The sequence below is a fragment of the Pleurodeles waltl genome, chromosome 12 (assembly GCF_031143425.1).
Source record: "Pleurodeles waltl isolate 20211129_DDA chromosome 12, aPleWal1.hap1.20221129, whole genome shotgun sequence".
Classification (NCBI taxonomy): Eukaryota; Metazoa; Chordata; class Amphibia; order Caudata; family Salamandridae; genus Pleurodeles; species Pleurodeles waltl.
Window position 1 is genome coordinate 665563183 of NC_090451.1, and position 17627 is coordinate 665580809.

General features: G+C 42.7%; 1 protein-coding gene and 1 non-coding gene across 6 annotated transcripts in view; both read left to right on the top strand.

Moving 5' to 3' along the window:
• The window catches only part of KHDC4 (KH domain containing 4, pre-mRNA splicing factor), a 43637-nt gene that overhangs the window by 10723 nt on the left and 15287 nt on the right, over positions 1-17627 (top strand). For 3 of the 5 annotated variants that reach the window (XR_011200039.1, XM_069218476.1, XM_069218478.1), the window contains exons 6-11: positions 4410-4576; positions 5684-5895; positions 10976-11036; positions 16141-16198; positions 16459-16661; positions 17407-17547. Coding sequence is in view for 3 of the 5 variants with exons in the window: in XM_069218476.1 (XP_069074577.1) it covers positions 4410-4576; positions 5684-5895; positions 10976-11036; positions 16141-16198; positions 16459-16661; positions 17407-17547 (842 nt within the window). In the remaining 2 variants the exon portion in view is untranslated. The remainder of the gene's footprint in view (positions 1-4409; positions 4577-5683; positions 5896-10975; positions 11037-16140; positions 16199-16458; positions 16662-17406; positions 17548-17627) is intronic. The other 2 variants (XR_011200040.1, XM_069218477.1) reach the window with 1 other exon arrangement.
• Positions 5431-5559, top strand: LOC138268899 (small Cajal body-specific RNA 4). The gene has a single exon (XR_011200190.1). It is a non-coding gene; the product is annotated as a small Cajal body-specific RNA 4 (non-coding RNA).

Consider the following 17627-nt stretch of genomic DNA (forward strand, 5'->3'; position numbering starts at 1 on the left):
CCATTGAAAAACTTAAAAAGGACACAGACACGGCCAAGGCCATGGGCGCACTCTACTCCCCGCAGAGCAGAGGCTCTTTCAGAAAAACTCCATTTAGAGGGGGGTTTCGTGGCCAACCCACAGACACCACCAGCCAACAAACAAGAACCACACCATATCAGGGTTCCTTCCAAAGGGGAGGTTTCAGGGGATATCGGGGGGGTCAATTCCCAAGGAGTAGGGGAAGATTCCAGACTCCAAAAACACCTCCACCTAAACAGTGACTTTCAAGTCACGCAACCCCTTCACTCAACACCAGTGGGGGGAAGACTAAGCCAATTCTACCAATCTTGGCAACAGATTACAACAGACAATTGGGTATTAGCAATAATCCAACATAGCTATTGCATAGAATTCCACAACTTCCCACCAAACATCCCCCCCAAAACACGCAAAATGTCACCACAACATTTAGAACTTTTAGGACTAGAAGTTCAAGCACTACTGCAAAAGGATGCAATAGAGTTAGTACCAGTACAACAAAAAAACACAGGAGTTTACTCCCTGTACTTTCTAATTCCAAAAAAAGACAAAACATTAAGACCAATATTAGATCTCAGGACACTAAATACCTACATCATATCGGACCATTTTCACATGGTCACACTACAAGACATCATTCCACTGCTCAAACAGCAAGATTACATGACCACATTAGACCTAAAGGATGCGTACTTTCATATACCAATACACCCTTCTCACAGAAAGTACCTACGGTTCGTATTCAAAGGAATACATTACCAATTCAAGGTGTTGCCATTCGGAATAACAACTGCACCAAGAGTGTTCACAAAATGTCTAGCAGTAGTAGCAGCACACATCAGGAGACAACAGATACATGTGTTCCCTTACCTAGACGATTGGCTAATCAAGACCAACACAGTAAAAAAATGCGCAAACGACACCACATTTGTCATACAAACCCTTCACAAACTGGGGTTTTCCATCAACTATACAAAATCACACCTAGAACCGTGTCAAACACAACAATATCTAGGAGCAACCATCAACACATCAAAAGGAATTGCCACTCCAAGTCCACAAAGAGTGCAGGCATTCCACAAGGTAATAAGTGCTATGTTTCCAAACCAAAAGATACAAGCAAAACATGTGCTAAAACTTCTAGGCATGATGTCATCATGCATAGCCATTGTCCCAAACGCAAGACTACACATGCGACCCTTACAACAGTGTCTAGCATCACAATGGTCACAGGCACAGGGTCAACTTCAAAATCTGGTGTTGGTAGACCGCCAAACATACCTCTCGCTTCTATGGTGGAACAGCAAAAATTTAAACAAAGGGCGGACATTTCAAGACCCAGTGCCTCCATACGTTATAACAACAGATGCTTCCATGACAGGGTGGGGAGCACACCTCAATCACCACAGCATTCAAGGACAATGGGATATACACGAAACAAAATTTCATATCAATTACCTAGAACTGTTAGCAGTATTTCTAGCGTTAAAAGCCTTCCAACCCATAATAACACACAAATACATTCTTGTCAAAACAGACAACATGACAACAATGTATTATTTAAACAAACAAGGAGGAACACACTCAATACAATTGTGCCTCCTAACACAAAAAATTTGGCAGTGGGCGATTCAAAACAACATTCGCCTAATAGCACAATTTATCCCAGGAATACAAAACCAACTAGCAGACAACCTTTCGCGAGACCACCAACAAGTCCACGAATGGGAAATTCACCCCCAAGTTCTGAACAAGTACTTTCAAATTTGGGGAACACCCCAGATAGATTTGTTCGCAACAAAAGAAAACTCAAAATGCCAAAACTTCGCATCCAGGTACCCACACCGCGAATCACAAGGCAATGCTCTATGGATGAGTTGGTCAGGGATATTTGCGTACGCTTTTCCCCCTCTCCCTCTCCTTCCATATCTAGTAAACAAGTTGAGTCAAAACCAACTCAAACTCATACTGATAGCACCCACATGGGCAAGACAACCTTGGTATACAACTCTACTAGACCTTTCACTAGTACCGCATGTCAAACTACCCAACAGGCCAGATCTGTTAACACAACACAAACAACAGATCAGGCATCCAAACCCAGCATCATTGAATCTGGCAATTTGGCTCCTGAAATCCTAGAATTCGGACACTTAGACCTCACACAAGAATGCATGGAGGTCATAAAACAAGCTAGAAAACCTTCTACTAGACACTGCTATGCATCTAAGTGGAAAAGATTTGTTTACTACTGCCATGCCAATCAAATACAACCATTACATGCCTCTACTAAAGACATAGTAGGATACTTACTACATTTGCAAAAAGCAAATCTCGCTTTTTCATCTATAAAAATACACCTCGCAGCAATATCTGCTTACCTACAAACTACTCATTCATCGTCTCTATTTAGAATACCAGTTATTAAAGATTTCATGGAAGGGCTAAAAAGAATTATACCACCAAGAACACCACCAGTTCCTTCATGGAATCTTAACATCGTCTTAACAAGACTCATGGGTCCACCTTTCGAACCCATGCATTCCTGTGAAATGCAATATCTAACCTGGAAGGTCGCATTTCTCATTGCAATCACATCCCTCAGAAGAGTAAGTGAAATACAGGCATTTACCATACAAGAACCATTTATTCAAATACACAACAATAAAATAGTTCTCAGAACAAATCCAAAATTTCTGCCAAAAGTAATCTCACCATTCCATTTAAATCAAACAGTAGAATTGCCAGTGTTCTTCCCACAACCAAATTCTGTGGCTGAAAGGGCACTACATACATTAGACATCAAAAGAGCACTAATGTATTACATTGACAGAACAAAGCTAATCAGGAAAACAAAACAACTGTTCATAGCTTTTCAAAAACCACACATAGGAAATCCAATCTCTAAACAAGGCATTGCTAGATGGATAGTCAGATGCATTCAAACATGCTATCTTAAAGCCAAAAGAGAATTGCCTATTACACCAAAGGCACACTCAACCAGAAAGAAAGGTGCTACAATGGCCTTTCTAGGAAACATTCCTATGAGCGAAATATGTAAGGCTGCAACCTGGTCTACGCCTCATACGTTTACTAAACACTACTGTGTAGACGTACTAAATACACAACAAGCTACAGTGGGCCAAGCTGTACTAAGAACATTATTCCAAACTACTTCAACTCCTACAGGCTAAACCACCGCTTTTAGGGGAGGTAACTGCTTTATAGTCTATGCCAAACATGTGTATCTGCAGCAACATATGCCATCGAACTGAAAATGTCACTTACCCAGTGTACATCTGTTCGTGGCATTAGTCGCTGCAGATTCACATGTACCCTCCCACCTCCCCGGGAAGCCTGTAGCCGTTTAGAAGTAGATCATAAACCTTAAACATCTGAACATTTGTAAATAATTATTAGAAACTCTTATCATACATACATATTCACTCCATTGCATGGGCACTATTTATACCAAACAACTCCATCCTCACCCTCTGCGGGGAAAACAATCTAAGATGGAGTCGACGCCCATGCGCAATGGAGCCAAAGAGGGAGGAGTCCTTCGGTCCCGTGACCAAAAAGACTTCTTCGAAGAAAAACAACTTGTAATACTCCGAGCCCAACACCAGGCAGCGGACTGTGCCAAACATGTGAATCTGCAGCGACTAATGCCACGAACAGATGTACACTGGGTAAGTGACATTTTCATTATAAAGCGCAGCTTATCAACTGTGAGGGTCTCAAGGTGCTGTCTGTGGGTACAGGGAGATTAAGTGATTTGCCCGGAATCACAGGATGTTGCACTGAGGCTCATACCCATATCTCCAGCTCCCGAGGCGGTCGCTCTCCCCATGATGCAGCATGTGTGGGGTTAGAGCAGCTGGCTTGGCCTGGCTTTGTCTGGCATGCTGTGCTGTTGCAGGCCATGGCTCTGGAACTTGGACTTTAAACATCCCAGTCTGTCTACAACCTTTACAGTAAGCCCACAACAGCCTATATTGTAGACCTCTTTAGTGCCTTAATTGTTTTATCATTCCTTCAATTGATGTTAAAAAGCTTCTGCTGAATGTATGCATATGTTAAAGGTGGGGGGGGTTTGTATGGGAAAAAGCTGGGCTTTGTCAGGATTTAGTTCCTGTAAGGATTGATTTTAAACCCATTAGCAAAATGCAATCGTTTTTACCACAGTCAGTTCCACTTCCAGGGGCAAGTAGTTTTAAGCTAAATTGGCAGAGGCGCAGCATAATGTTTTATATAAAAATAAACAGAATACGTACACACAATTTATCAAATTTTTATAAACCAGTAACTTTGATTCTGTGACATTTGACAGGGTTGCACGGTGGGTAAGCTCTATCCCTGCGTTAAGTCTTTATTTTTCCCGACAGAAGCTGTAAACCTCATCAAAGAGATTATCACAAGCGGCATGATGAAAGCTGCAGCTGGAGGTGCTGTTTTCAATGGTGCGACCGTGACCGTGTATCACCAGTCTGCTCCTTCTTCTCACCTGCCCCAAACTGGTGGCCCGAAGCAGTTCCAGTCCGGGGTAGGTAAAGTAAGAACCAAAAACTTTATTTCTTCTTAACATGTTCATTAAAAACAAAATATATATATATGTATTTGGCTTAGTGGTTTCATTATTCAACTTTGACATTGGTTGCATGTAGGGGCTTTGACTGCTCTTATAAATACGTTTGACACTTTTTTTTTTTTTAACCCTGAAGCTTAGATGTCAACGATTTCCAGGACAACTGATCTAATGTAGAAGGCTTTTCAAAGCTTTAACTCATTGTTTACTCCTGAAAGTAAAGACTGATAGTTTCAATTTAGCTTTTGAGTCCTTTCAACCAACTATTTAAAATGTTAATAACAGTAACATAACATGCATATTTGTTGAATACAGATTTATCCATAAAATGTTTGTCATGAACTGAAGCACAGCCTTTTAGTAGTAATTAATACAGTTGATAATTGCTCCAGGTGAGGAACTAATCCTTGCACAGGGTGCACCTTGATTTGGTGAAATTGAGTTTTTTAACATGGCAGTTATTAACTCTGAAATCAAGTTACTGGCGTTCCTTGAGCTAAGCCAAAGTCTGTTTACATCAGACAGGACGCGCTCATTTATGTGGTCACTGAAGCAGGTCTTCTGGATGCCTATTCAAATCTGTTTAATCAGCTCAAATAGTAATAAAGCATGAGCGATATAAAAACTTGTTACACAGTTGCTCTGTTTAAGGTCCCATCAAATATATCATCCATCTTGGACTAATGGCTGAAATCATTTATTACTTGGCAGGTCAAAATTGTATATGGACATGTTCTCTCTGTGTTTTTTTTTTGTTTGTGTGTGTGCTGTATATAGTATTTTTGTAGTGTTGAAAGTAGTATGTTTTGTTTTGTGTACTTATTGGAGGATTAAGAAGGTTGGGCCTATATAGTGAGGCTCTACCGATACCATCTTCCTAGAAAAAAAAGGCAGCAGAGAGCAGTCCAGCTTAAAGAGCAGCCATGGACTGACTGCACTGTCCAACAGTTATTCTAGTAAATTTGTTGTCCGTGTGTGTGTGTGTGTGTGTGTGTTTTTTTTTTTTTTTTTTTTGGCATGCATTTGAGTAAAATGTTTGAGTCTTATAATATGGTTACTGTCTGGCTTTTCTAGATGCACTATGTGCAGGATAAACTGTTCATTGGCTTGGATCAAGCACCACCCTCGTTTAACGTGAAGGAGAAAGTGGAGGGGCCAAACTGCTCATACCTGCAACATATCCAGTTAGAGACAGGAGCCAAGGTCTTTCTGCGAGGCAGGGGCTCTGGCTGCATCGAACCTGCATCTGGCAGAGAGGCGTTCGAGCCGATGTACATTTACATTAGGTAATGGGAGATACTCTGGGGTTCACAAGGACTGTGGTATATTTGAGTCGTAGCAACACGTACAGTGGTTTGAAGAATGTTAGAAGTAGTATTGCTGACATGTCGTAATGGATTTGTACTAGCTTATTTTAACAATCAAAAATTGAGTTGTCTTTTATAGTCAGTGGTGCTGCTGGAACACTGCTTTTCAAGTACTGTACCACCTCTCGAAGCACACTAATTGAATCTGGAGTTTTTTCAGTGATAGTTCTAATATTCGCTAGCATGTGTGGCTGTAGATACACATGCTTTGCATACTCCTGCCATCTAGTGTTGGGTCTGGAGTGTTGCAAGTTTTTTTTTTTTTTTTTCCCGAAGAAGCATTTTTTCGAGTCACAGGATCAAGTGACTCCTCCTTCTCGGTAATACTGCGCATGTGCATCGACTCATTCGCTATATTGCTTTCTCCTTGTTCGGATGGTTGTCTTCGCTAAGTCTTTCGACTTGCTCCGGTATGAAATCTTTCCTTCCATCTTCCCTTTGTCAATGCTATTGTTTCTCAATCTGGTGTTTCCATCTTCGTGTTAGTCTCCGCTCGTCAGTCTGGGAACCGACCTTGCGCCCTGCAGGGCAACCTCACCCACTTCGGGCCTACCTCACCATGCAGCACTGAAAATTATGCTGAGCCTATGGAATGGATGCAGTTTCGTTTCTACCCTCTGTGCCACACATAATTCCCCCACGCCGTTCAACATCTGCGGTATAACTTGTGCCCCCAGCCCACCAGTAAGCTACCTGCGACGCCTATAGAGCTCGTCAGTTGGAGATGGCTCACAAGACCCTGGGTGACACCCTGGGCATCTTTGCGGAGCAACACGCCCAGGAGGAGCAAGAACAAGAGGAGGTATTTTCGATCCATGACTCCCCCTCCCAACATCCATTTGGCTATCGAAAGCCACAAGGTGACATCCGCGCAGCTCTGAGTGCCGGGCCCCTCCTGCCCACCCTAAGACTATCCAAAAGCCCCTTTCAGAGGTCACCCGACTGCCACTGTCAGGAGGCCATGACCAGATCTAATCCTCTCCATCCTCTGGCTCAGCTCCGAAAATTGCCAACCCCAAGACCATGTCTAGCATGTCGACCGCTGGCGCCTTGGACCAAGACAGTCTTGCTCTGAGCCAACCAGCTTTCATCTCTGCTTTGCTGCGGATGAAATGACACTGACCGAAAAGTAGTTGTCAAAAGCAAGGGAGCCAACTTGTTTGGAGCAGAAAGACACCAGTCTTCAGTTACGCCATCACCTATTGTACCTATTTTGGAGACGATGGATGCTCGACAGCATCCTCCCCGTGTTGAAGGAACTGTTCTTCCAAGAGGCCTTGGACACTTACCCACTTCCACAAAAAGGTCACCAAGGACAAGGCTACCAGCAAAAATCCCAACCCTTCTCTTCCTCCTCCTGATCCACCCCCTGCTTCTCATCCACCTCCCTTTCCTCATTCGCCAGCCTCACCTCCTCCAGGAGATCCGACACCTCAAAGGTTCCCCTGTATATACAGGGGAAGATTTGGGTGGGACCCAGCAGGATCCTGATTCATGTGGCACATACGACCCTGATCCCATGTTAAGTACTGATCCAGATTTGGACCCTGCACAGCACTCACCACCAGAGAATGGCACGTCCTGCCATGCAGCCACCTTCCATAATGTTGATGTCCACCGGGACTCCCATCAAGCAGGACTACCTGTTCTTCGATAACTTACATCCACATATAGGGTATCCAGTTTCTCCCCATGTTCCCTGGCATGCTTCATCACACAGACAAAATTTTCAAAGAACCTGTCTGCTCCACGGTTATCCCCCTAGATTAGAAAACAAATATAAGCCATCTCCCTCTGACCCGGCTATACCTCAGATCACGGGTCTCTCCAGACTTTAGTGGCCATCACTCCTCTTTGAGATGAATAATAAAGGTGGATGCTGCCATCAAAAGGGTGGCATGACACAGGCAGCCAGTCATTGGTGTATCGCCAACTCACAGGTCCTGCTAGCGAGATAAAGCTGGGCTCACTGAGATGAAATGGAGGATTTCCTCAGATTTCTCCAAGATGAGCACCGCAAAAGAAGGCAGCAAATTGTCGCAGAGGGCAAACAATCACAAACTGCTGTGTCCACCCATGCCCTAGATGCTGCAGACTCAGCTGAACACGATATTAACACTAGTGTTTCAATAAGGAGGCACGCATGGCTTTGATGCCCTGGGTTCAGACTAGAGGTCCAGCAAGTGGTGCTGAATACGCCCTTCCACAACGAGCACCTATTTGGCCCTCAAGTGGACTCCACTGAAAAAAAGATATGGACATCTCAAAAGCCATGGTTGCTTTTCAGTCCCCATCACTAAGAGGGGACTACCTTCAATGCAACGCAGTGACTACTTCAATGTTCCCCTCCCTCCGCCCCCCCAGCAGTGACTACTTCAGTCCACCCCAATCCACACCTGGGAGTGAATGGGACTTGAAACTTTTCATCCAGAATGGGTCAACATCACTACAGATCAGTGGGTCATTTCCATTATCCAACATTGTTAGTGGCTGGAGCTCATTACCACTCCTCCAAACGTTCCTCTCACACTATCCCACAGGCATCTCAAACAAGAGATTCAGACCCTTCTTAAAGGGGCCATCAAGCATGTCCCCTTACAGCAAGTGCGATCAGGAGTATACTCCCCATAATTTCTCAGTATCAAAAAAGATGGCTCTCTCAGACCATTAAACCAGTACATTCTCATATAACACTTTCATTTGGCTACTCTTCAAGGCTTTATTCCTCTTCTACAACAAGGCAACTTTATGACTGCCCTAGCTCTAAAAGACTCTTACTTAAATATCCCTATCTACTGTGTACACTGAAATGCCTAAGATTTGTGGTTGCAGGCAAACGTTACCAGTTCAAAATCCTGCCTTTCGGGGTTACAACTGCTCCCAGGATCTTTTCAAAGTATTAAGCAGTAGTCGCTGCACATCTTGGATGACAAAACATGGCCATGGTCGTCCCAATTGTCACAACTCTCTGACAAAATGGAAGTGGGCTGTCCACCACCACATTCAGCTGGTGGCAGAGTATATTCTAGGAATGGACAATGACCTGTCAGACCTGCTCTGCAGCGTGCAGCAACAAGTCCAGGAATGAGAACTCCACCCGCAAGGTTTTCAAAAATACTTGCTAAAGTGGGGAACTCCTTAGACCTTTGCCCCACAGCAGAAAACGCAAAATGCCTAGGTTTCGCCTCCAGTTATCCACACCCTCTTTCCAAGGTCAACACTGCATGGATGAGCTGGTCGGGGATATTTGCTTGCTCTTTTCCACAGCCTCCCCTCATTCCTTTTCTGGTTCGGAGGATCAGACAGACATCTCTCACCATTATCCTTGTAGCTCCCTCTTGGGCACGTCAGCCATGGTTCTCCACATTTCTGGACCTCTTGGTAGCTCAGGCCGGATCTTTTCACTCCAAATAAAGGACAGATCTGACATCCATACTCCAAGTGACTGAACCATATGATATGGCTCCTGAAGTCCTAGTTTGGTTATTAGGGATTGCCTGGAAATGTGGGGACCTTCTCAGGCAAGATTGTATACCCATAACTAGATCATGTTATGCTGAAAAATAAAAATGTTTTTTATGCTACTGCCAATCCAAACGTATTAATCCCATTAAAGCTACTGTTCATCGTTTATGAATTGTTCCATTTCCGGAAAGCAAATGTATTTTATACTTCCATTGTTCACATCTTACAGCTATATCTACAGAACAGACAACATACTTCTTGTTCAGAATCCCAGTCATCAAAGCTTTCATAGAAGACCGTAAAAGGGTTATTCTACCCAGAGTGCCTCCTGCACCATCCTGGAACCTCAATGCTGTATTTACCAGGCTCATGGGCTCTCCTTTTGAAATACTTAATTTATGTCCTCTTCAGTATTTTTCTTGGAGAGTATCGTTCTTAGTTGCTATCACGGACATGTTCCGAAGCTCCGGGCCCTAACCTTGGAAGAACCTTTCTTCCAGACCCATAGAGACAAGGTGGTTCTTCGTACAGACCCGAAGTTCCCTTCTTAAGGTGGTTTCCCAATTCCATGTCAACCAGTCCATTGAACTACCAGTCTTCTTTCTGTAGCCTGGCTCAGTTGAGGAAAGAGCATTACACCCCTAGATGTTAAACAAGCACTTATGTTTTACATTGACAGAACCGAAGACTTTAGGTAAACTAAAGAACTCTTTGAAGCTTTTACACTACCTCACAAAGACAGTCCTATATCCAAAAACAGCATAGCTAGATGGATAGTGAAGTGTATACAAAGTTGCTATGCTAAAGCAAAGAGACAGTTACCTGTTAATCCTAGAGCACATTCTACTAGGAAAAAAAGGAGACACTTTAATTTTTCTTGGAAACATATTTATAGTTGACACTTTTAATGCAGCTATGTGGCCTACACCGCATACATTTACAAAGCATCACTGTGTGGATGTACTAGCACATCAGCAAGCCAATGTAGGTTAAGCTGTGCTACAAAGACTTTTCCTGTCATCTGCACCTCTCACAGGCTAGCCACCGCTTTTATGGAGGGACTTCTCTACTATATATGCATAGCATGTGTATATACAGCCACACATGCCATTGAACGGAAAATGTTACTTACCCAGTGAGCATCTGTTTGTGACATTTAGTGCTGTAGATTCGCATGTGCCCTTCCACCTCCTTGGTCGCCTGTGGCTGTTCCAGTAACTTTGTATTTGTATATACTTATACATATGTAGTTACATTTGCATGGGGACATGTTTCTCTATACTCCTTTACTCACTGCCTGCGGGAAAACAATGCAACGAAGGAGTCGATGCATAAGCACAGTATCACCAAGGAGGAGTCACCCGATCCTGTAAATTGGAAAAATGTTTCTTCAAACAAAAACAACTTGCAACTCTCCAGACCCGAAACTGAATGGCAGGAGTATGCAAAGCATGTGAATCTACAGCCCTACATGCCACATGCAAATGCTTACTGGGTTAGTAAAATGTTCCTTTTATCTTTTGTTTGTCTGCAGTCACCCTAAACAAGAAGGCCTGAATACAGCAAAAAAACTCTGTGAGGATTTATTGCAAACTGTAAGTGATAGCAGAAATGTTCCACTTGTTCAGTTCATTAAAATAACTGCCCAGCTGTATCTTTGCATTATTTTTTAATTCATTTACTGATTTTTATTTTTTGCTTTGAACTGCAGTGCTGTCTTTTTGGCTTAAAGAATTATTGGTCTAGTGGTCACAGTTGTTTTAAATAGCTGGCTGTTCATTTACTGTAACACGGTTGATCAGTTGCTTAATTCTGTAGTAGTTACATTTAAAACAATTGTACTTGATGCCCGGCAGTCTGGAACTATGTGCATGTCGAAGGTCCCTTGATTGTGTAGGTCATGTGTCCCTGCTTCGAGCCTCGCCAAAAGCAGAAGTTTTTTAGATTCCCATCACAGCACACACTGATATATATGTGTGTTGGCAGTATGGCTTGTAATGTGGATTGATCCTCCTTTTTAGGTTGAGGCCTATCACACAGTGCAGCTGTCTTGTTTGTTAACAACATTTGAAAAACTTCCTTGGGAATATATTCCGCCTTTTGATTATCTTATACTTGCTTTCTGTTTGGCTGTATTTGTTTTAGGCTGTCCAGCTCGAGTTCGCCCCATCCCTTTCCCAAATTATGTTTACTGTATTATTCCACCAGTATCGGACTTCGGTAAACAGGCTTTTAAATCTTGTTATCTTGTCACATTTGATAGGCATTCAAACACCGAGGTCATGTCAAGCTCTGTCTTTCTTGGAGCTTGGTATTTCTTTTTCTGGCTTTAAAGTGGGAGTATTTGTGTGTCAATCGTGCTGGTGGTGGGGGGCGCAGAGTGTTGAAAACAAATATTTTAAAACGATAGAAATAAATCGTATGCTAGTTGATAATATTTGTACACTGTATACTTTATCAGTAAACGGTCTGTTCAAGTGTAATGGTCATTTCAATTGAACGTTTTCTGTAACTGCAGTATGCTACTACACCATGTATATCCCACACTACTCTGTACAGTTTCACTGTATGCCTCTCTGCTCTATTCCACTCTACCCCACACTACTCTCTGCCACTGCACTCACACTACTCCCTCTATACCACTCTACTGTGTCCCACTCTACGCCAGTGCGCTCTAGGCCTAACCCACTCTAATCTGCTTTGCAGTCTACGACACTCTACTCTTCTGTGCACCTCTTTAAACTAGACACAATTTATTCTACGCAGAAGCAGACCATCTCCTGATGGGTGTTGCTGAGCATTAAAATCTGCTATACAATGGCCAAGAAGCAACCGCCTGAAGGTTTGTGTGCTCATTCTACCAGAGCAACAGTTGAAAACCACTGTTAGCATGTGGAGTTTCAGGCCTTGATCTACATCAGGCTGCAATATCGGCGCCTCTGCACACGTTTACCAAACACTCCTGCCTGGACAGTCTGGTCCGTAGGGATATGGGTGGTTTGCCCATTTGGTCCTGCAGGACTTCCTAGTATCGTCTTGGTTGGGTATTTATTCTAAGGTAAGGAATCTGCAACTAGATGCCTCTATCAGATAGACAAGCTAACGCATTACCTGCTAGAGACAATATCTACTTGCAGGTTACTTACTGGCCCACCCATCCTCCCTGCTCTCAATGGCCTGAAGAGGGCTGACAATGGTTACAGTAATACTGTGTTCAGGTGCAAGTCAGCCTTCTCTTTGCCAGGCAGTGTCCGAGTTCTTTCACTTTTTAAACTGGTGAACAAGACCTATGCAAATGGGTCCTTGGCCCATCCTTGTGTGAAGTGAATGTTGCGTAGGTCTGCAATTTTAGCATGCTTGCTGTTGCAAGGGGGTATGGGTTAGCTGGAGTCTGTTTGCTCTTGGTCCCCAATTCAGAACGTATTAATCTGGGGAATAGACTTTTCTCTATAGAAGTAGTGTATATTTTCCTAGTGGATGGTAGTTCTGGCTGGCCTTGCCAGTGTTTTAGAGGTTAAACAGGGACTTCCGTTTCACTTCTCGCTTTTGTTGGTGTACTTTTTTGCATGTGGACTTCCCAGCATGGGGGAACGCAAATCACAAGAGATTAAACAGTGGAATGTAGAGATAATTATTTTGCCACATTACCATTGTTGATGACCAGAAAAGTCTCAAGCTAGTGCTACAGGTCTCCCATGAGTGTTGAGAGCCCCAGCGGCACCATAGGCCTGTGTATCGCACCACTAATACATTCCTGTCAGGGATGGAGGTAAAGCACAGACAGTGGATGTAAATAACCTGACTTACCTTAGAACATATTTGTAGTGTTTCCAGTTGAAAATGTTAACAGGAGACAGACTCCTTTTGAAGCTAGGTATTTTCACACTACCCTTTCCTGCAGCATTTTTTCTTGCAGTGGCTACTATTCAGATGTTAACAGGTAGTTGAGTGGACCAGCCTTCTCTTTTGTGAATTTGTTGATTTGAGAGGAGAATCGCAACTCTTCACCCTATTTAACCTACTCACAACTGGTGACAGACTTTGACTCCAACAGTCTGGGTGGAATAAATAAAATGGCAGATCCTGACTGAAATTACAGCTGTAGTACTGTCCACAACGTAGGTAAATATCTGATAACTTTGGAACCTTTTAGCCAGTGTGCAAAGATTACTCGGGTAGATTTTTTAGGTATCCACGCCAGTTATTGACATGCTTTGTGTGCATTATTCTGCCATTTAGTGGTTGCGCTTGGAGTGGTACCATTTACTATTGCTTACCTCCTCAGCTCCCTGGTGATCTCATACGGAATCCCATGAAGCTTCATTGCATGTTTGTCATCTTTAGATACTCTTGTCTGCTGTTTGGTTTGGATACAGTGGAGAACGGGAGATCATGAAAAAAACGACTAAACAGTATTGGATACCTAAGATCATAACATGTTTTACACCAAAGATCGCTGGGTTTTGAACCATAGCAGACAGTGAAGTCCTCAAGTGTGTGGCCGAAAAATGCTAGTAGGGCATAGAACAGATGCCATTCAGACACTGCTCTAAATGCCACTCAGGTTTGAGCAGGAAGATAGCCGACCTCCCTGAAACTTGTGTTTGCTGAAGCTCCTCAAGCGAAAGGCACTCAGAGTTATGGAAAAACAGAGGTTGGCATGCTATGCCCTGGCACAGATCTACAAAGCAGAGGGGACCAACACTGAGAACTACGCTAAAATGATGTTGCAACAAGATACTGATGCTGAGACAGTCCATGTCGAGAAAGGAATAAGACCGAAGAAAGTCAAAGGACGCAACAAAGTTATAAGATGGACAAAAGCTACAGTGGCAACAAGAAACCCAACAAGCCTACTTTGCAGTGAAAGATGCAGAGGGCAAATAGAAACCCAAAAGGCCCCTCAGATCTAAACGCAGAGAAACCACAGGAGGCAAACCCTCAAATGTCTTCCGGCCCTCAAAGGGGATCAAGTGGATGAAGGGAAAAGTTGAGGAGAAAGGAGGACTTTAGAATGCTGAAAAAGAAGGCACTTGGCAGTTTAGGCCAAGAAGAAATCTCTCAACGTCGAAAGGAATTGGAGGTGCCTCAAGACCGAAATTGAGGCCTGAATCAAAAGGACAAACTCCTTAAACGGATGCCGTATTCAACTCTGATCCTACATGCTATGGCTACACTTTGTGCCATATACTAGGGACACGTACGTTAAATATGCAAGTTAAGGTTAACAAGTGCACAGTTTTACAGCCAGCAAGTCCAACAAAAGGTGAAAAATCCGGGGTGACCGTGCAGAAAGGGCAGATGTCCTATTAGAACACTACAATGGCCCAGATAAGCGTGGTTTTATCACCTAGCGGGACTGGCGCAGGGAAATGTGATACTGCTACTAGCACAAAAGCACATTCTAACCATGCAAGGAAACAGTGTCACATGTTGAACAGTAACCGCCCTATTTGGCAGCGTGGCTTCTGAAGACATACTTGGGCACCTCCAACTACCCAGAAGATGTGCTCAAATAGCCCACATGGAACCTCAACCAGTTACTTAAGCTACTGATAAAACTGTCCTTTGAACACATGCATAGTGCATGTCTGCATATTCTCACCTTAAAAACAGCCTACCTGGTAGCAGTAACATCGCTTTGCAGGATTAGCGAACTGCATGCACTAACCATGCAGGAACCATACATCCAGATACACAAGGACAGGGTTGTAATGAGAACTAACCCTAACTTCTGCCCAAGGTGTATCCTACTTTAATGTCAGCCAAGCAATACCACTCGTGTGTTTTTTTTTTATTTAGTTTTTTATGTGGTCTTTAGAACGATCCTTTGCTGAACATTAACATTTTCACATCGAAGAGTGAGGAAGCACAGATGGGACAACATTTGTACTTAAACGTCTGTTTGAAAATAAAAAACTAGGACTCACTTGTCTGCATGACAAGAAAATACTGTACAAGTAATTTGCAGCTTGAAAACTTTATGGATTCACATGTGACCCTCCCATTAATGCTGGAAATAAGTGTGGGGACCGTACAATAGAGAGGTCAAAAAAATAAAATTGCAATAAGATGGAATAAAAAAAAAAAACAAGAAAGTTGCTCAAAGAATCTGGTGCTAGTGACCGTGCAATGGAGCTTCAGGGACGTAAGTCTGACGTCATTGGGGTGAAAAAAAAAAAGTGTACAAATTGAAAAACTACTACAGATAAGCAAGTAATTGTTTTGTTATGTGATTGGCATGCCCAGTTATTTGTACCCATTAGATTCTTGTGGTAAATGGTTGACACCATGTGCACTGCCAACTAACCACTCTGGATGTAGATGGACTTCATGCCATCTAAACTGCATTTTATTTCTGACGCTGTGGTCTCGCCATGCTGATGTTCAGCCTTTAAATATTCGAGAGGACAAAGGACCAGTAGTTAGATCTTCTTTCTCTGTGTTAGTCCAAGTTACAAGTTGTGATTGCGTGGTGTGATGAAGGCTTGATTTATAGCAATGTGATACTCAACGTAATCCCTGTGCCTCCACTCTAACTAGCCTTCTAGACCATATTTGTTTTCTTGAATTCCAACAGTTTCATTCTCGTATATTTACAGAACCGTAGGCATCAGCAGACTAAATGTCCTCTGTAACTTGTCCTGTTCTGTGTATTATGTTTGCTAGAAAGTTAACAAACGTCTTTGTCTCCTACAGGTACATACTGAGTACAACAAACACATTAATCAGATGACTGGTTCTTTGAGCATATCAGGTACTGAGTTAATGTTCTGATTCTGCATTTGTGTGGGGTTGCAAAGCTCATTCACAATTGTATTTGCCTGCTGAGCATGAGGGATTAATAATCTCCATGTTTGAATTGTTTATATTGTGTTTCATAGATCAGTGCTGGGACTTTAATTTGCTGCATTTCTTGATTTTACACTTTACTACACGCTACTAAATACAATGCAGAAATGTGGAAGTGCTGTTCAGATAATTGACATATGTTAACACAAGTACCTCTCTCCACAGGATTTGGTTTGCCCTCTATGCAGGGTCCCTCTCCTCATGTATCATATTATCAATCTGACGATTTCAATGCCAGTTATTCTCTTGGCTCACCACCTCAGCAAGGCCAGCTCTCGTACGGTGGTGTGGGCTTCAACGATCGATTATTAGATCCTTCAATGGCAGCGCCAACACAGTATCCAATTGTACAGTCCAACAATGGTCAGGTGAGATGCAAAGCATGTTCACATGTTTATGATATGTCCAAAAATGGTATCAGTTCATATGTTGTCAGAGAAGCTTACAGTGTTGAAAATATTTTAATTTCTTGAAACAAATCTGGTGGATAACTATTTTGATGATACAGGATGGGTAAAGACTGCTCGTGGAAGGTCTTATATGCAAGAACTGAAATTCTGAGAATCTAATTTTATCTAGCACGTATGGCAATAGATTTGGCTGGGTGCAACTTGTATAGGCAATGTAGGATTTGTTTACAGCTTTGATTGTCACTGGGGCATAGTCGGAGATAGCCACTTACTAATAGATGTAATCCCCGAGTTTGTACATCCTAAAGTATTTTATTTTGTAAGTACCTGAAGTATGCATGCTGCTGTTGTCTGTTTTGATGCCAAGAAAATAAAAACAGATTTTTTGCTAATTTGCTTAGAGTTGAATTGAAAGATTTGCACTACACTGTTCAGAGGTCATATACAATTCACACTTCAGTCATTATCCCAAATCCTGTTTCACACTTTAAACTGTGCTTATGCCCTTTGTTTTAGTAGTTTCAGCAGTTATTGAACAAAACACAATGAACTATTCGAGTAATTATAAACTATTTGAACTATGAGGCCATATTTTGTACATCGCTTTGGTAGATCAAGAATTACTTGGTTTGACTCCTGCAGACATTGTGCGGTTGGAAACTTTGACACTGGTATTTATATCTCTTACTTTCTCCTTCCGCAGCGAATGGCTCCAACCTTCAGCTACATGGCATCTGATACAATAAAGTCATCTGAGACTGGGAGCATGCAGTCCTTGGCACAGAAGAGACGCTTCCGGGAGGAGCTCCCAAATGAGAGAAATTCGCGGCTGCTTGGCTACCAGGTGCGCCACACAGGCCCATATTCTTTTTAAGTGTAGGGTATCTTTCAGATAACTTCTGCAAAAGTCAAAACATTAATCTT